We start from the raw sequence: 20,975 nt of genomic DNA on the forward strand, positions 1-20,975 counted from the left end.
AAAATTCCAGGTTCAAATAGTTTCACTAGTGAATTTTACCAAAATTTAAGAAAGAAATATTACTAATTTTATACAAACTTTTGCAGAAAATAGACTCTGTCTATGATGCCAGCTTACTCTAATACCAAACCAGACAAACACAAGAAAACTACAGACCAATATCCCTCGGGATGCAGAAATCCTTAACATTTTAGCAAACTGAATCCAGCAATATATAAAAAGGACAAAACGTTATGACCAAGTGGTGTTTGTCCCAGGGATGCAACGTTAGTTTAATATTTGAAGATCAATTAATATAATTCACCATCTAAACAGACAAAAAAGAACCATATGATCAACTCAACAGATGCAGAAAAATCAGATGACAAAATCAATACCCATTTTGGGTAAAAATGAAGCAAATTAGGAATAGAAGGGTACTTCTCTACCTGATAAAGAGCATCTACAAAAAACCAATGGCTAATATTATACTTAATGATGAAACACTGGGTTCTTTTTGAGGTGATGAAAATGTTCTATACCTTAATTGTGGTGATGCTTACATGACTGTAGAGTTATCAAAACTAATAATGTACAATTAAAATTTGTGAATTTTACTGTATGTAAGTTATACCAATAAAGTTGATTTTTAAAACTACCATAATATTTTCTTCAGGGTTGTTTAAAAAAAGGGTTACTCCTTTAAAAAAGGGTGCTAATTATAACAATAAAAGTACTGCTCTTTTATATCACTATGTCTAAGGATCTACAAATAGTGAAGTACAACTTTTAAATCATAGGTATTTGATATATATTTAAATTACTACAAGTTGAACCCTAAAAAGAAGATGGCTGTGCTAAAGTCCATATCGAGAATTCAATATTGAACCCTCAAGTAACTGGGAATTTCTGCTAAAATTGATTAGCATTAGTCAGTAATAAAGTCAAACAATACACTACAACAAAAGAACTAGCTTTAATCTTTTATATGACTATTCCTGTAGTCTTACGGTACTTTAGTATATGTCTAACAAAGCACTTAAATATATCAATTACCTGTCAGGTGACTGAAACTGTGCTAAGAACTGGAGTAGAATTTCATTTTATCTTAAACTTGGAATTCATTCATTTTCCTCAAACCAAATCACTTAACTACCATGAAAACATTCAAGAAATGGGAATTTTTTTTAAGATTTTTTTTTTTCCTTTTTCTCCCCAAAGCCCCCCCGGTACATAGTTGTGTATTCTTCATTGTGGGTTCTTCTAGTTGTGGCATGTGGGACGCTGCCTCAGCATGGTCTGATGAGCAGTGCCATGTCCGCGCCCAGGATTCGAACTAACGAAACACTGGGCCGCCTGCAGCGGAGCGCGCAAACTTAACCACTCGGCCACGGGGCCAGCCCCAAGAAATGGGAATTTTTAATTATAAATGTAAAAAATGCTATCCATTATTACTTTATTTTCTAAGCACTAAAGAAAAGTATTTTCTAACTGCTCAGTCATATCTGTAAGGCCTAATTATATTACTAAAGAAAATGAGAATTCTTTAACCTCAAAGCAGGAAGCTAATACTATAAGAACCTCTGAATTTCTACTATGCTAAAGATAGACCAAAATATAGACAAGAAATTTGCCTAATGCACACCTTGTTGAAGGAAAAAACAAATTTAAGGGCATATCCAAAAGTAGGCTTTATAGTAATCAACACTTATTAAGAAAAGGGGGAAGATACAGGCTATTTCTGATATAATACTTGTGGGTAACAGGTATTGTCCCATATTCCATTCCTTTATTAAAACTCAAAGTCACTACTTGTCACCAGACAACTCAATATGTATAGAACTTAGCTAATAATCAGACTAAAGGGTAAGGCGTACATCTAAATAAAAACGAGCTTGACTTTTTAGATAGGACATGGCATCTTTGTTTGTTTTTTAAACAATGCCTGTTTATCAAAGGAGATCATTAAGAACAAATAAAGCTAAAATGGAATTAACTCGTTTTCAAATCATTAAATACTGTAGTCCATTCAATCACCAAGATTTCACGATTAAAATGTTCATTTTAAATACACATAAACATGATAATATTCTGCCGTTATTCCCCTTATTCCGCACCTCTGACCAATTCAACCCTCAGATAAATTTACACTGGACAAAGTAAACACAACAGCAGGCTTGTTTTTAAAATAATAAGGATATCTACACATTCTTTACAAATACAACTCAAACCATATAAACCATATCAAACTAGTGCTGCTGAATAAACAGTAACATCCCAAACAAGCTGCCTTTCATATATTCATAAGTACTGCCATGAATTAATTTTAAAAGAAATTCATGTGTAAATGGGTAGTAAGTAGATTTAAAAAATATTGAAAACTTTCAAATTATTGATTTAAACCATAATTACCTATAATTAAATAGTAGCTTAATTTAATAATCACGTTATTCTAAATTCCAGAATAAGGTAAGTTTAACAGCATTCGACTTAACCATTTATGAAAGAGAAGTCCAACAAAAGCGTAATTACTGGTCAGCCACAAAACTTCATTCAAATATCAGATGGTTGCGTCTAGAGATAATACTCAAGATAATCAATTCTATTAATGAGAACTATACACCTTTTTCGAAACTTAGTTTTAACGAATCACGAACATTCGACAGACTGTTAGTGTAGCAAAGGCGAAATTTTAAATCAAATCTCTTGAAATGATACTTCTATCCTACCTGTATCTTCAATAAATTCCACACATTTTTCAACAAATAGTGGTATGGGCTTCTCAGCTGTAACCAAATCCTGGAGAGGCATCCCAAAGTAATTACTTTCCCAATTTCTGCGTGTTGGTGGAGGAATGTTCTTCGCTTTCTTTTTCTGCTATAAGAAAACACATTCAAGTTAAAACCAGTAGAATTAATTTCCTTCAGAATAACATTAGTATTAAGCAATGTAATACATGTTTTTGTATCAAAAGACATATTTAAAAGCCACATCCAACCTAAATGTCCATCAATATGGAACTCACTAAATAAATTCCACTAGAAAGCAGCAACAAGAGCAATGGGAAGAGGCAAACGCGAACAGAAAAACTGGCTGACTAGAAGAAAGTGTTCCCTTTGGAAAATAATAAGAAACTGGATACATAGGGAGATTAGAAAAGATCATTTTTCAATGCCAATGCAAAGGAAAAACTAGGAGTGAGCAATGCTCAATTCAGTTTAGGTGTGGCCTGTTAACTTTCTTTGGTCTTTGGGGCAGGTCCAAGTAAGGTTTTTGTGTACAGCTATATTTGTGAGACCGTAATATAGCTTTAATTATTGATTTTATAATGAAGCTATGTAACTCCATAAACTTTTAGTCCCAACATTTGTTCCTTCTGATTTTCCCATTTTCTTCCAATCTAGTGACTCTATTTCCTAAATGTTAAGATAATTTTCATAATGAACAAAACATTTTCACAACTGTAAAAACAAAATTAAATAAGAATTTTCAGAGTTTAACTTCAATCTATCATTGGGAGAAAATGGGTTCTTAACCAGGGAGTGAACTTCTCAAAAACCTAAGGAAGGACTATCTGTAATTCAACCGCTACAGAGATTCTGAGTCAGTCTTCATGGAGTAGGGTGTAGTAAGCATCTTTACAGATGATTCTGTTGTGTACCCCTAGTTGAGAACCTCTAAAATACAGGAAGATGAGTAAGTTTTCAGGAATTCAAAGACGTAAGAGCACTTTTATTGACAGCTCTCGTTCCTTCTTCAGTCTAATTTTATCTACAAACTTTTATTTTTCTCCAGTATAAATCACAAACCTATTCATATTCATGATAAGCATCATCGATGACTTACAAATAGGATAACATACCATTTCTAATGAGAAACGGGGAGGTGAGGGAGGGCGCACAGGCAGAGGTTTCAGTGCCTAAAGCAACAATCCTCATCTTAATTTCCCATTTTTTTTTGAAGGCGTCTCCTTTGGATGGATCCTTTGATGTATTCTTCCAAGTCTCCAGACAGCTTGAAAAATTAACTAAGTCCTTTCTTCAATTTCAGGTTGCTCCACCTAGCAAACTTCCAGAGCTCATGAAATCCAACTTCTAAATCCTCATAAGCTATCACTCTCCAGTGATACAGATTACATACAACTCTGGCATGTACAGATTAAATACAATATAACTCAGTGTCTAGAATATTGCCAACAAAGCACTGGAATGTTTGATCTGTCTCAAGACCTAACCCACCAAGTCAATTAGGTGGATCCTTACTTCTTATACAATTCTCTCACTACCACCACCACCAAAACAAAACAATGTATAAGAAAGTGCAAATTAAGAGACTAATTTCAAAGCTGAGGGATACATTGGCTGAGTCCTCATTCTCAGGAGCACTAAGGTGCTTCCTAGCCTGCAAACTACTAGCTTTGGATTAGAAAAGTGAAAACTGAGGCAAAGATATACGTGTTTTCTTTAGAGACAATACAGTGGTGAAAAAGATTACACGTAGGTCGATTAATGAAAATAGCAAGGCCTAGCCTATGACAGGAGCAACAGGAATGAAGAGATAAAAAAAATCTGCAATGATACCTAAAGAATACAAAGTTGTAAGAGAAGTAAGTTAGCTAGTCCTAAATGTTCCAACCAACTCTTAAGAAACCCTCTTTTTTAATACTGCCCTTTAGGAACCAACCTAAACTCTCAGATGACTCTGAAATCATTCCACCCTTACCCTTGGGGTCACAAGGGAGAGGAAAAAGTAAAGTGTAAACTTTATCTAGGAAGCCCCAGATACTCTACTAAGATTGGTAAGTGGAGACAGGTAAGCAAAATAAGGTAGATTCTCTGGCTTATACTCAGGAAATATCCCCCAAGATCCATAAAGTTACAAGGGCAAATTACTTAATTCTGTAGTTACACCAAGATTCAGGGCTAGTAATCTCGTGTCTGCAAAAACATATCCATGGTAAAATAAACATTTCATTCACAAATAATGTAAACAATGGTGTCCAGCAGATATTAAAAACAATCATTAGTATAAGAGTAAACAGAACCAGGAAAAAGTATATTAACAGCTCTTTCCAGAAACTGCTCTCCCACTTCAGTAATATCAGCGACACAGTAAGGGAGGGCATCAATGCAACATCTTCAAATACTATAATCAATAGCATTAAAAAAGAACCAACAAACTGAAGAAAACTTAAGTAGCAAAAAGCAGTTGACTAGGGTTTCAAAGAACCAATCCAGGAAAAAAGGAAAATTTGGACTTTATTCTGTTAAATTTAAGATGGGATTCTTGAAATAAAAGATTAAAGAAGAAATGAGACAAGAGAAATGAAATGTGAAAAAACTGAAGAAAAACCCATCAAAGAAATGAAAATCTCTTTAGTAAAAGACTCAATATGATTGAAAAGATCAGAACAAAATGGAAAAAAGATCACCAGTTTCACCAGGCTTAAAAAAGAAGTCTCAATCTTCCTCTCGTTAGCTACCTGCCCCATAATGCTACTCCTTTTGCAGACAGACTCTGCAGAAGTCATCTCCTTCCATTCCCTCTTACATGTACTCAAATTAGTCTCTCACTCTCATCACTCCACTAAATCTGCTCTTATTAAGGTCATCAATGATCATTTTGCGATAGCTAGTTCTCAGCTCTCATCTTACCAGACCTTTCAGCAGTCACTCTCTTCACTGGACTTACAGGAGACCACCTCTAATACCTCACTCACTCACTCTCCTCTTATTAGTCTCCTTTGCTGGTCCTTCCTTGCCAACCTCGTAATACTGTGAACACCCCAGACCTCAGTCCCTGATTGTCTTTTCTCAACATCTATCCTCACCCTCTTGGTACTATCATCTACACGCTGATGACCCAAATTAATACTTCCAGCTCAGCTCTTGCTCCTGAACTATAGACTCACTTCAAACATTATGTCACCCTCACTTGAACATCTAAGAGATATTTCTTTCTCACCATGTGCAAAACTAAACTCCCGATGATTTCCTTAAAATGTGCTCTATCCAGAGCTGTCTCATCTCAGCTGCTGGCAACTCCATCCTTTCAGTTGCTCAAGCTAAAAATTTTAGAGTCATCCTTGATCCCTCGTTTTCTCTCTCATTTTACTTCCAATTGCTAAGCAAATGTATTAGATACAGAATCTTAACCGTCCTCACTAACTCCTTGGTCCAAAAAGCTATCACTTCACACATCTAGATTATTGCATTGACTGCTCAATCAACGCCCCCTGTTTCTACCACCATACCCTACAGACCATTCTCGACAAAGCAACCAGAATAATAGTGGTTCCACAAGTAATGGCCTTGCCGTATAAAATCTGCATGACTTGAACCCTCCCTCTTTATATTCTGACCTCATTTTCCTCCGTTTTCTTAATCATTTACTCTCTCCTTCCAACCATGTGGCTTACTTGCTTTTTTTAACATGCAAGGCATACTCCTGACGTAGGACTTTTGCACTAGTTGTTTCCTTTACTTTCTCAATGAGGCCTACACTAATCACCCTATTAAAAACTGCAATCTTACTGCCTGTCTTCCTCTAGCTCCTGCCTTGTACTCTCAATCTATCTTACAATGTTTTTTCTACCCATAACACTATATAATTTACTCATGTATTACTTTTTTCATGTCCTCCTACTACAATTTAAGCTCCACACAATGACAGGGATTTTCATCTGCTTTGTTTACCAACACACTCCAAAGACCTGAAATACTGTCTGTGAAAAAGAAAAGAACAAAGATATTTGAGGTCTCTTCTGAAATAATGACCTCAATTTATAGATTGAATGATCTCACTATGTACTAGGAAAGATAAACAACAAATAGGAGTGAACCATCAAATTACAGACATATCACACTGAATTCAGTAAGCTTCAAAGAATCTTAAAGGTATCTAGGCAGAAGAAACCAATGATCAAAACTGGAGGGAAAATATCAGGCTAGCTTCAAATTCTCAGGCAAACTGGAAAGTCGGTAGACTCATCTATAGGAATGTTCATGGAAAAAGGATGTGTCAAGAATTCTACACTTAGCCAGTACATCAATCGTGTGTGTAACAAGCAACTACAGATTTTTTTTTGAAGTTCTCAAATAATAATTAACATACAAATTACAGCACCCTCAAACTCCTTCTGAAGAATTTTTAAACACATGATGAAACATAAATAATAAAGAACTTATATTTGGAGAACTTGTGCCATGAAAAACATAAGAATGAACACTGTATATGATTAAACATCAAACTAACTCTAAGTTACAGTGGTATGGCTATTAAATAGAATATAACCTACAATTTTGTGGGTAAAGCTACAAACATAATTTCGTAACACACCAGAACCAAAAGCCTCAACCTCCCCTAAAGGTTGTGGGTGTATATAGGAGATAATGTAATTATGCTAATGAATGACAGGGTATCATGATATACTATGGGGGGAGAGGATGATAAACTGAAATAGGTGTTCAATATAAAGTTAAAGATAAAAATAAGCAACACACAACACACAAATCAATAGTTCCTTCATTTTTCTATTTCTTTGCTACTGATTAATAGAAAATGAGAAAAGCAAACTGAAACTTATAAAAATAGAGGGGTGACGCAGCAGTTAAGTTCACACGTTCCACTTCTCGGCGGCCCAGGGTTCGCCGGTTCAGATCCCGGGTGCAGACATGGCACCACGTGGCACGCCATGCTGTGGTAGGCGTCCCACATATATAAAGTAAAGGAAGATGGGCATGGATGTTAGCTCAGGGCCAGGCTTCTTCAGCAAAAAGAGGAGGACTGGCAGTAGTTAGCTCAGGGCTAATCTTGCTCAAAAAAAAAAAAAAAAGAAATGGAATAAGATTAGCTATAAAATATTCTCCAACTTTGTAAAAACTAAACTTGACTAACCACTTGCCATTTAAACAAAGAGAATCCTAAGAGTTGAAAATAAAAGGATGGGAAAAGTAATTATTTTTTGTGTTTAAAAGAGTAATGTTAACTTTGGAGTTGTCTTCCACGCAAAAAGCTTTGAACTATACAAAGAATTACCCCTATTCCCTATTCCTTTTCTCTTATACCATCAATCTGTCCCTCTCCTGGGTCATTCTTATAAACACATACTCTCTAATATCTCTCATCTTTAAAAACAAACACAAAAACCCTTCTTTGACCCCACACTGACCTCTAGTTACTGCTCCAATTCTTGCTCCCTTTCACAGCAAAACTTCTTAAAGATGTCATCTACATTTATCATCTCTACTTTTTACATCCCATTCCTTCTTCAACTTACTTCCATCTGGCCTTCTCTTCCATTCCATTAAACTGCTTGTCAAGATCAGATATGTCTACACTATCAAATGAAAAAGAAACTTTTCTCTTCACCCTTCTTGAGCTCCCAGCAACATTCTTTCTTAACTACTTCCTCTTTCAACACTTGCCCTCTTGGCTCCCATGTTACTACTCTTTACTAGTTTTTCCTCTTTTTTCTCATCAAGGATTCCTTTCTCAGTTTCATCTGCCAACAATTCTTCCCCGGTCTATCCAAACTCAGTTCTGAGCCCTCCCTTCTTCTCTAGCTGTACTCTGCCCTTAGGTGAATTTATCTAATCTCTAAATTCTTTTATGTCCTGATAACTTTTCCTCTGAGTACCAGACTCATACATCTAGCTTTTATACTTCCACTGGGATGTCAACATAGATATTTTAAATATAACATAAAAAGGACAAAACACGTGTCTTGATTGCTTCTGGTCTAAAACCTTTGACCCTTAGTCTTCAGTATCTCAGTAAATCTACCCAGTTGCTTACACCAGAAATCTAGGAAGCAACCTTGATTTTCCCTTTTCCCTTACTCTCCACAGCAAAGGCATAAGACGCCCTGCTGGTATAAACAGGAACCAGGGAAGGACTTTACCATGTTGAGATTTCTGTTACTAAATATACAAAGTACTGTTGGCTTATTTACCAGTTTATGCAAACAGTTTCATTATAGCTAATTCTTTATTCCTATACGAGTCACTATATAACTGTGCCTAACCTTAAGCATCTGAACCTAATAAAACCAGGATTCACACAAAATCATGATTACTTATTATAAAATTAAAAGAAACATTAAGAAGCCAACTCTATGTCAATTCCTTTGGACTCAGAGCAGTGTGTAAGAACTGAGCACCTACCATGTGCATATAATATCACGTTAGGTGTTATGCAGGATAGAAAAATCAGTGGAAATTAATGCCCACAAGAAACATACAATCTATTATGCAAAAAACACGTCACTACCATTTAATTAATAGCACATACAGAACAGTATATGATTAAGTGTCAAAATTAGATGTAAGATTTAAACCCAGACTTCAAAAAACAGAACTTACAAAAGAAGAGACGAGGTTGGGGACATTTCTGGAATTTAGAAAGAATCTAGTCTGTAAGTCATTTACTCATCTAAACATGTGGGTGCCTACTCTATGTCAACATATGCACACAGAAATCACTGCAAACTGCCATTTATTCACTGCTTACTATATATTAGGTACTTGGTAATATTATATGCATAATCTTAATCATTACAACAGCTCTGAGATAGCTACTATTTTGCATCTATTTCAACATACCTGGAACTAAAAAGTATGTACAGGACTAATGAGGGGAGAAGGTAGACAAGGGCCCGAGTGCAAGTGGCTCCAAGGTACCTAACTAAGGAATCTGAACCTTATAAAGAGGCTACAAATATAATTTGTAGGGAGAAAGATTAATCACTTCTATTTTAGTAATATGTCTCAGAAAACAACATGAAAGAATAGTTTGAAGCAAGGGTGAACTGGAGACACAGAAACTTATTAAAAAGCTATTGCACCCCCATGCTGTGAGGACAGAGAGAAATTGGATCCACCACACATTGCTGGTGGGAATTGAAAATGGTACATCCACTCTGAAAAGAAGTTTAGCAAATTCTTATAAGACTAAATATGAAATTACCATAAGACCCAGCAAATCCACTCTTGGGCATTTATCTCAGAAAAATGAAAGCTTACATAAAAATCTGTACTCGATGGTTCATAGCAACTTTATTCATAAAAGCCCCAAACTGGAAACAACACAGATGTCCTTCAACAGGTTAAAAAACTGTGGTAAATCTACACCACAGAATATTAGCAATAAAAAGGAACAAATTATTATTATTATTTTTTAAAGATTTTATTTTTTTCCCCTTTCTCCCCAAAGCCCCCCGGCACATAGCTGCACACTCTCCATTGTGGGTCCCTCTAGCCGTGGCACGCGGGACGCCGCCCCAGCGTGGCCCGACGAGCAGTGCCACGTCCACGCCCAGGACCCGAACCAACGAAACACTGGGCCACCTGCAGCGGAGCACGGGAACTCAACCACTCGGCCACGGGGCCAGCCCCAAAGGAACAAATTATTGATCTATACAACTTGACTGAACCTCAAGGGAATTGTGCTAAACAAAAAAAGACAATCCCAGAAAGTTACATACTGTATGACCCCATTTATATAACATTCTGGAACTGGCAAAATTATGAAATGAAAAATGGAAAACAAATTAGCAGCTGCCAGGGGTTACAGATGGGAGGGAGTGAGAAGATAGGAAAGTGGGGTTATAAAAGGACAACAGGAGGGATCTGCTGGTGATAGAACTATTTTCCATCTTGAGTGTGGTGGTAGACACAAAAACCTACGCATGTGAAAAATTGTATGGAACTAAATAAATACACACAAATGAGTACAAGTAAAACTGGGGAAATCTAAATAAGATCTGTGGATCATATTAATGTTAATACTCTGGTTGTGATATTGTACTATAGTTTTGCAAGATGTTACCTTTGTGGGAAACTAGGCAAAGGGTGCATGGGATCTCTGCATTATTTCTTACAATGGCATGTCAACCTACAATTATCTAAAATTAAAATGATTTTAAAAAAAGGTCATTAATATAATCCAAGAAGTTAGAACAATTTCAACTAAGACTGTGACGATGAAATGGAAACATCAGCCAAACAGGATAAATAGCAACAGCATGAAAGTTTGGCACACAGAAGCTCCTTCCTGAAAACACGGTGAGGACAGGCAAGTAAAATATGTGACCTATGAGAAAAAACCTGTCTTTCCTAATGAGGAGGTACAAACATGCCTTGTATGTTTCATACAAGACAACTTCATAGGAATCTCCTTAAAGACCACACTCTGCTACAGAGCTTTTCTCAACTTCAGTATCACTGACATTTTGGGCTGTATAATCCTCTGTTGTCGGAGACTGTCAATGAATTGTAGGATGTTTAGTAGCATCCCCGGCCTCTTTCCAATAGGTACCAGTAGCAACTCCTCAACCCAGTTGTGAGAGCCAAAAATGTCTCCAGACATTGCCAGATGCTCCCTGGAAGGCAAAACTGACCCTGGTCGAGAACCGCTGTGCTAGGCTAATAAAATCAAGGCCAAGAACTCAAGTTTGGGAGATGGCTACAGCCATACTCCTGGGAAGTTTGAGAATTTTAACTTTAAAAAAAGGTCAATACATAGCTCAAGATTGAGAAACAGTATTCTAGGGTACAGAAAGAAGAATAATCATAAATGCTCTCAAAAAGCTGACAATGTAGTAAGAAAAACAAAACTTCTTGAACTCCAAAGTGATAAAACCACTATAAACTGATTACTTTAGGTGGGAGGAATAAGCATTACACCATAGCATAACACATCAGTCTAAGAAAGAAGACTTCAGTGGGAGCCAGGCCTCCATGAAGGTCTTCTTAATCCTTTTTTTTTTTTTTTAAGTCTATAAAAGCTGTAGGTGCTGGCTGAGAGTCCAAACACACTTTGGAAATCAGGAGTTGTGAAAGCTCTTGCACATCCTTTAAGTTGACACTAGGTGAAAAGAGTGAAAATAACTGAGGGTAAATAAATGTGGTCTGGGTTCTTGTATACACTAACAGACAAACTGGTTCTAGCGTTGATTCATCTCTAAGATGACATCTTCCTACAAAGCATTTCAACATATGTTATCCACCTGGCAGGTATTTTATTAATGCCATTAATAACTTCACTAACAAAAAACAAACCTGGAGTCACCAGGAGAGGGTCCTAGCAAAATATCTAGCTATTCACGCGAATAATGGGTGGATTTCTTCTCAGCTTCTCCAAATACATGTTTTAAGTGGACTCAGATGAAAGTAAGTTTTATACTATACCCAGTATTTCATTCTTAAAACCACTGTTTCTCCCTTTGCTTCCCATCTCATCTGGTAGGTACTTTCTGTCAGTTAAATGGTTGCCAACCAGATGCTCAGTAAAGAAGGAAGAAAAATTTCAGTGTCTTCCTCCTCCCTCACATCAACAGAGGTTCTTAAGTTAGGGTCCACAGCTTTAGGAAGTATATGAACCACTTAAAAACTCCAGTAAAACGGGCATCTGCATTTTTCCAGGGAAAATACCCAAACCTTTCCCCAGATATTCAGAGGCTAAGAACAATTTCCAAAAAGCTCAAAACAATTACTTTATACAAAGTATGCAAAGTGGACAGACTTTTATTGGACAAAGTTAGATACAACGACAAGATCACTTTTGTCATAGCCTTATATTTTATTCTAAGAATTAGAAACATCAAAAATTGTTACTTTTTTGAGTCAGCCCTGATGGCCTAGTGGTTAAAGTTCGGTGCACTCCACCTTGGCGGCCTGGGTTCGGTTCTGGTGCACAGAAGCACATCACTCATCTGTCAGTAGCCATGCTGTGGTGGTGGCTCACAAACAACCAGAAGGACTTACAACTAGAATATACAACTATGTACCAGGGATTTGGGGAGGGGGAAAAAAAAGGGAGAGGAAGGTTGACAACAGATGTTAGCTCAGAGCAAATGTTTCCCAGCCAAAAAAAAAAAAAAAAGGGCAAAACTACTATAAAAAAACGACTACTTTTAAAAAGCAGTTCTCCTTCCACTGGGGTTTCTCTTTACACAGTCATAGGCCAAGTCCTATTTACTTGAGGACTCTCTCACATCAGCTGAGATGATAAGAAAACATTACAGAGCTACAAATCATAAAACTATACCTACTACAGAAATAACTCTTCTAGGGTTGAGTGGGATAATGTGTAGTATATCACATTTTGGAGTACAAAAACTTGACAACCTTATAAACTTGCCTATAAGTCTTGCAATAGTAACAATTGTCCATTGACAAATATTATAATAAGAACACAATATTCTATGTTACGGGAGTTAAGTGCCTTCTCAATATATTAGCTAAATATATTCTAACAATTAACGTGTGGCAGAAATAAGAGTAATTTTAATAATTTGTGCTATGGCAGTTTTTGCTAAATATTCAATATGCTATGAAAGCTAAGAAAAAATGTTTGAATAGAAAGCCACACTGGCGGCCACCCCTGTGGCCAAGTGGTTAAGTTCCCACTCTCCGCTTCAGTGGCCCAGGGTTTCGCTGGTTCGGATCCTGGGCATGGACACGGTACCACTCATGAGGCCATCCTGAGGCAGTGTCCCACACAGCACAACCAGAGGCACTCACAACTAGAATAGACAACTATGTACTGGGGGGCTTTGGGGAGAAGAAAAAGATAAAAGAAGATTGGCAACAGTTGTTAGCTCAGGTGCCAATCCTAAAAAAGAGAGAAAGCCACCCTGAAGAAATTTACATTTGCTTTTAAATTAGTGAAAACAAGCAAAACACTGACACAATCATTTAAATTAAGTCTCATTAGAATACATGAATTAGAAATATACTTTAAACATAATTTAAAAATTGACCAAGTAATTACATTTCAATCTGAATTTGAAAAGTAATAAATCATGGTCAAACAGTCTGCACAGAACAAATTCAAAGATACAGCAAATAGTATATATAGGCAAGAAGTACTCACATTACATATCCACACATACATAATATCATAAATTGATGTAGCCAACACCAGAAATGCTACTAAAGAAACCAATTTTAACTTTAGGAGAAATTTTTGTAACACCATAAAACTAATTAATCAGAGGTAGACCAATTTAGCCAATGAGCTAGTAAGAAAACAAGAAATGATTACTAAAGAATGCCTCACTAAATGCTTTTCCAAAGAGAGATACAAAAGAACCAGAAGTTTTGCTAACCTTGCTGAAAACATAAAATGTTTAATTTTCAACAAAATCAATTTTACTAGACTGAATTCCACGAGAGCAGAGCCCATTACCAAGTCATCCCTGTATCATCTTTAGCTTCAGACAGTGTTCAGGCATAGTAGGCATTCAGTAAGATGCTTGTTGAATGACAGTTTGAGTCACAATAAATTGCAATTATTACACAAATACATAAATGGTTCTTTTACTATCACTACAAAAACAACAGAGTCATATATTCATACTAACTTCAAGTGATCACAGTACAACATACTGTGCTAGGCCACACAGATCAACTATAAACAAGATACATATCTTGCCTGTAGTGTAGACATTGTGGTTTCCATCTCTTAGAAATTATCACAATTTGGGGGGAAGCCAACTTCATGCAGAGCTCTAAGGATAAAGGCTTGGGCCTACATTCAATAGCATAATTCTATTCCCCTGGCCAGGGTGTACTGCTTAGGAATGGATACAGGACCCAACTCAAGGCAAACAAACTAGAAAAGACGCTGGTTGAGGGGTCTGGGAAAGGAGCTTTCTCATTTTTCTGAACATACTTCCTTTACAAAAGTAACCATCACTCTGTCCCCTAAGGAAGTGTCTGTAAGGCAATAATGGATACCCTGTATCAATGCCAAGAAATCTAACCAAGGTACTGCCCCCAAATAGGTAAAATATAGAAAATCTGAAACTTTCAAGCAGTTCCAAGACTTTGTTAAATGGCCTTGCTTATCAAAGTACAATCCTACCCTATCTGTATCTGATCTGTAAATACTGCTCTTTCTATAGTAACCTTTATTATCCAATGTTTATTTAGCCTTAATTAAAATTCTTTCAAGCATCTAGTTTCTCTCAGTGAACACTGGCAGTCCATTAAATGACTGTCAAGAGGTTCAGTGACATACACTAAAAACAAAAGCAAACTTACCCTATAACTTATACATTTTGATATAGAAAAAACAACAGTTGCATACAGACATACTTTCATACATTTCATTATTTTTATATCTGCAATGAACAATTTATGGATCAAGAGAAAATTCTGGTCAGCACTGTCTGGTTAACAACATTTTTAAAAGGCATTTTACCTAATAAAGACTCTGAGGTTCTAGAAGTTAGAAGTCAAATAATTCTAAACGAATGGTTTACTACATTCTAAGGGACCTACCATATTAATAGCATGGTATTGATTCACTATTTACTAATACTAAGTTAAATTAACATTTTGTGACTCAATATATGTAGATATCTCTTCAGTTTTTTAAAGAAAACAGACCTATTTCGGTACTCTTCCCCAAACAGGCTCCAAATCCTATTACAAAAGATAAAGCAGCAGAATCTTCTAAGATACTAGCTGATAGTGAGGTTTAACAAGAGGGGAGCAGTAAAATACAAAGAATATGGACTGAAAGGAAGACTTGAAAATAAAATAGGAATTGGTAGCTGCTGATGTAAATAAGAGGATAAAGAGATTCAGGACATGGAAACAAGATAGAAAAAGAATTTAAAAAGAAGTTGAAAACAAAAAATCATCAGAATACCAGCTTACTCTAATGCACCATAAAATTTACCAAGTATTTTACTATCTGAATCAAGCTGACAGCACTGAAACAGATACTTAAGAAAAATTGAACCAGCTTAAATAACAGGTATACCTCACTTTTTGGGATAGATATGTTAAAAACTGGCAGTTTTACCAATACAACTAAAATTTTCTCATTCAGTTCATTCTCTTAAAGCACTATTTTTCAAACACCTGTAGGACATGAAATCAATTCAGTAGGTCACAACCAGCACTTTTTTTCACTGTAAAAGACTAGAAAATCAAAATAATGTATACAGTAGAGGTAAGTATTGTTTTGTGAGATTTCCTTTACATAAAAATATTTGTGTATAATGGGGCATGATTTCAAAAACAATAATTCTCACTGATGATTGTAATCAAGAAATGTCTCAGAGGTTTTGTTCCCGTAACTAACACTAAACTCATTTTGAAGTAGAGAATAAAAGACAATCAAGCATAAAGCCTTCTCTGACTGGCAGGAATGACAACTAAGCCCAGATTAAGAGAAAGAGACCCCTGAGCCTTCCTAAGATGCCACTAATGCCTAAAAGTTATGATTTTCCAGGTGTCAAGGGATCTGAGAAGATTCCGAGACTATGGCTCCCATCTTGGAATCAAAAAACAAAGGTAAACAGAATGATCCTTTCTCTTGGAAGGAAAAAAACCAAACAACAGCAAAGAAGTGCATAAACTCAGGATCAGAAATCACTAGAGTACATATTTAATCTAAAATGAGTCAGGAAACTAAACCAGCAAATGGGACAAAAGACTGTTCTGAAATACACCCAGAGTATACTGGGATATTTCAGGCCTCATGTACACTATAACAGCATTTATTGAGCACTGCTATAGGCCAGGCACTTGAAAAAACACAGTTCCAATTTCTACCACAATTTCAAGAGAAATATTACAATTCCTAATTTAGAGATGAGCGGATCAGCTAAGAAAGGGTAAGTGATTTATTCTTACTGTCTACTTACTGTTCTTAAGGATCATCTCTGCTACTTGGCCATTCGACACTGGCAGTTCTACAAGGCTCTGTTAGGCTACTCCTCTGTATTGGCTCCCTAGGTCATCTCATCTACTGCCATCTCTACTTCATTGTCTCCTAAATATGTATCTCCAACTCAGACCTTTCCTCTGAGGACCTGTACATCTAACTGCCAAAGTGACATCTCCACTCAAACTCTAAAACCAAAGTTATAATTTTCACTCTCCAACTCCAAACCTGGTAAATTTCCAACATCATAACATCATAAACAGTATCATTACGATGAAGTCACACAAGCTAGAAACCAAGGAGATCTTTCCCATCTCATTCACCATCCTTACCCTTTCCCCACATATGCAATATATCATCAAATCTTATAGATTTTAAGCATCTCTGAAATCCATCCCATTCTATCCATTCCCACCATTCTCCTTCCCCACTCCAACTACTCAACTTTCACCATGATTTGTTCAGACTACTGTAACGTGCCAACAGGTTTTCCATATCACTCCACACATTCTCCACACCAAAACCAAGTGATTTCCAATCTACTCCCTGTCTAGTTTCAAATTACTCTTAGGCAAAATAACAAAAATTCCTAACACTACTAAAAAGGTCTGAGTCTAGCCCCAACTCTTAAGTCTCTCCTCGTACCATTCTGTCCCACAGAACAGGGGTCAGCAAACTATAGCCTGGGGGCCCAATCCAACCTGCTGCCTGTTTCTGAAAACAGCCATACTCATTCATTTATGTATTGTCTATGGCTGCGTTTGCACCGCAACAGCAGATCTGAGCAGTTGTAACAAAGGCGGTATTATCCTTGAAGCCTAAAATATTATCTGGCTCTTTACAGAAAGTATGCCAACACCTGCCTTCGATCAATGACCAGCCACAGTGACCTCCTTTAAGAACATACCATGTTCCCTATTACCACACGAACATTTTATTCATTCAGCCTTAAATATACTTCCATCCACCCAACAACTCCCCTAGTTAACTCTACTCATCATCAGATCTGACTTAAAATGACACTTCTCAGGGAGGCCTTTTCTCACCCTCTGAACTAGCACATCCCAATTCAAATTAGCCACATTTCAGGTGGTCCACAGCCTCATGTTCATGTGACTACCATGTTGGAAAGACAGCTCCAAGCGAGAGGTCTGTAGGTTTCGGGGCTCCCTGTTCTATTGGTGAATGCGCCTATCCTTGTGCCAATACCATACTGTCTTAAATACTAAAGTTTTACACTATCTGATACAATAAGCACATACACATCACCACTCCACCTTGCCTTTCTTCTTCAGAAGTATGCTGGCCATTCTAGGTTTATACGGATTAGAATCGGTGTATGATATTTCTTGAAAACCCTTGAGACCTTGAATGAAACAACACTGAATCTGGAAATCAGTCTGAAGAAAAACGACTTCTTTATGGTATGCCATATTCATGGACAGGAAGGCACTGGGCTCCCCGTTTATTTAGGTCTTCTTTAATGTCTTTCAATAAAGTTTTTTTCGTTTTTTTTTTTTTTAAAGATTGGCACCTAAGCTAACATCTATTGCCAATCTTTTTTTTTCCCCTTCTTCTTCTTCTCCCCAAAGCCCCCCAGTACATAGTGTATATTCTAGTTGTAGGTCCTTCTGGTTGTGGCATGTGGGACGTCGCCTCAGCATGGCCTGATGAGTGGTGCCATGTCCGTGCCCAGGATCCAAACCAGCAAAACCCTGCACCGCTGAAGCGGAGCATGCAAACTTAACCACTCAGCCACAGGGCCAGCCCCTCAATAAAGTTTTATACTTTTCCACATAGAGGTTTGCAGATAATGTAATAATTACTCCCAGGCACTTGATAACATACCATGCTTTTGTAAATGGTGTCTTCTCTATTTTTTCTAGTTGTTTATTGCTGATGTATAGAGATGCAACTGATTTTTAATTACAGAAGCTGTATCAAGCTATTTTGCTAACTCTTTTATTAATACTAATAACTTATCTGTGGATCCTTTTTGGCTTTTACTTAGACAATCATATCTGCCAGTAATGACAATTTTGTTACCTCCATTCCAATACTCAAGCTTTTAATTTTTTTTCTTATCTTACTGCTTTGACTAGGATCTCCACACAATACTGAATAGAAGTAGTGACAATATGTACCTTTTGTCTTGTTCCTGGTTGAAAAGGGAATCCACTTCCCCATTTAGGATAATGTTTACTGCAGATTTCATTTGTTTGGGTATTTGTTGATATCTTTTTTCAAGTTAAAGTCCTCATCTGTTAATAACAGCTTTTTCATAAATTTGTTAAAGTTTATCAAATATCTTTTACATTCTGTTGGATGGTTTTTGCTATCATACATCCAAAAACTCTTACCTAAAATCACTGGGGCAAAATATGTTTTTAGAATTCAGAAATTTTGGGTCATTATCCATAACGAACAGTACAAAGAATATCTACTATGTAACAATCCCAGTAAATTTTGGGTCAGTACCCTGTATTCAAATACATTAATATTTTTCAGTGAACTGTATGGCTATTCACTCTAAATAAGATAAACAATAATTATAAGTAGGCTCACATAAGTTCCAGTTAGGTTTTGCCACCAAGAAGAGGTCAAATCAGGTTATGCTGCCAAGTTCTAAAAAAGAAAACTTTTGATTTTCAGAGGTTACCGGACTTCAGCATTGCAGTTAAGGGTCTGAGGACCTGTATTTTATTTAGGATTTGTGCATGTAGAGTCTTAAGTAAAACAGGACTATAATTTTCCTTTCTTACACTGTCCTTGTCTGGATCTGGAATTAAGGATGAACCAGATGACTGCAGAGAAGGAATTAAAGAATGTATTCTCCTGCTTTCTATTTTCTGGAACAGTTTGTAGAACACTGGAATGATCTGTTCCTTGAAAAGTCTCCTGTAAAATTATCTGGGCCTGGTATTTTTGTGGCAAGATGTAACTACTACTTCACAATTTATTTAATAGTTATAGAGGATTATTCAAAGCTTTCTTCTCTATGTAAATTGAACATCTCTAGGCATCTGTTAATTTTGACTAAACTTTCAAATTTGTTGACATAAAGTTATTGATAGTATTCTCTACCTTTTTAATCTGATCTATCTGTAATTAAATTCCCCTTTTCATTCTTGGTGTTTATTTATCACTTCTTTTTCTGATCAATATTGTCAGACATTTGTCTATTTTTCTAGTCTTCTTAAAGAATCAACTTCTAGCTTTGCTAATTTCTCATTTGGTCCCTGAACACCTATCACTTTAAAACTGAATGTGCACATCAGCCTCCTAGCTAGATATTCTAACGCTAGTCTATTCCCTACTTGTAACCTAAAGTCCAACACAACTTTCCTCACTGTTCAGCTCCTGCTTAACTAATGGTTTTTGGATTTAAACTAGCTCTTCAGTTTAGTAGACTCATGCAATGCTATTTCACAATACCATGAATCAGGACAGTTTCCTATGGTATCTCAACTTGCATAGTCACAATTTTATGCTTCTGTACAAATGATTTTCCCCATCTAAAATATCTTTTCTCCTCCTGAAAGCTAACCGAAATACTCAAAACTGATGATGTACCTTTTTCATGAAGTTCTGTGAAACTAACTCCACACACTCTATGGTTATCTTTCATTCTGTATTCTCTTAATATTTATATTTGAACAATACTATCACAAAATAGTGTTCATACTTTTTAATTTAACAAATTTACCATGTGCCAGGCACTGTTCTAAATAAGTACAAACTTGTTTCTCATAGCAGACCTAAGAAGTATGGTTATCTCTATTTTCCTAAATGGAGGTACAGAGAGTTTACGTATTGACACAGCTAGTAAGTGGCAGAGCCTGGATTCAAATCCCAGAAGTCTGGCTCTAGACCATGTGCTCCTAACTATTACACTGTGCTTCCTTAAATTGCTGTAGTGATACTTTTCTAACACTGCCCCAAACACAAGGTACTGTCTCTTAAACTGACATTTAAGCTCTTTAAGGGATGCATGTCTTCAATTTTTTATATCCTTCACCAGCTTTTTGTACAAACTTAAGCATCTAGCAGGTTTTTAGTGAATGCTCACAGAACTGAAGCATAAGACAACTTCAATTACTCAAGTCCAGCTTACATTATAAAAATAATTTTTAGGCAACCTAAGCTGCACTAAAGTGCTCCAGCCATTCTGTAATGCTTAAAGGAAAAATAACACAGATGACAGTTAATTTTATAAATAGTTAGCCTTGGAGCAATCCAAGGCATTTCGCTGTGCACATACAGATATGAAGCCCTAAAATATAACTGTGGCACAAAACTATCTATGAAATTGC

At 36.4% G+C, this 20,975-nt stretch overlaps 1 protein-coding gene across 4 annotated transcripts in view; it reads right to left on the reverse strand.

Moving 5' to 3' along the window:
• The window catches only part of ARHGAP5 (Rho GTPase activating protein 5), an 86,015-nt gene that overhangs the window by 37,977 nt on the left and 27,063 nt on the right, over positions 1-20,975 (reverse strand). For 3 of the 4 annotated variants that reach the window (XM_046652223.1, XM_046652222.1, XM_046652221.1), the window contains exon 3: positions 2,709-2,856. In XM_046652223.1, coding sequence (XP_046508179.1) covers positions 2,709-2,856 — 148 coding nt within the window. The remainder of the gene's footprint in view (positions 1-2,708; positions 2,857-20,975) is intronic. The other variant, XM_046652224.1, reaches the window with a different exon arrangement.

This window comes from Equus quagga, chromosome 2 (assembly GCF_021613505.1).
Source record: "Equus quagga isolate Etosha38 chromosome 2, UCLA_HA_Equagga_1.0, whole genome shotgun sequence".
Lineage (NCBI taxonomy): Eukaryota > Metazoa > Chordata > Mammalia > Perissodactyla > Equidae > Equus > Equus quagga.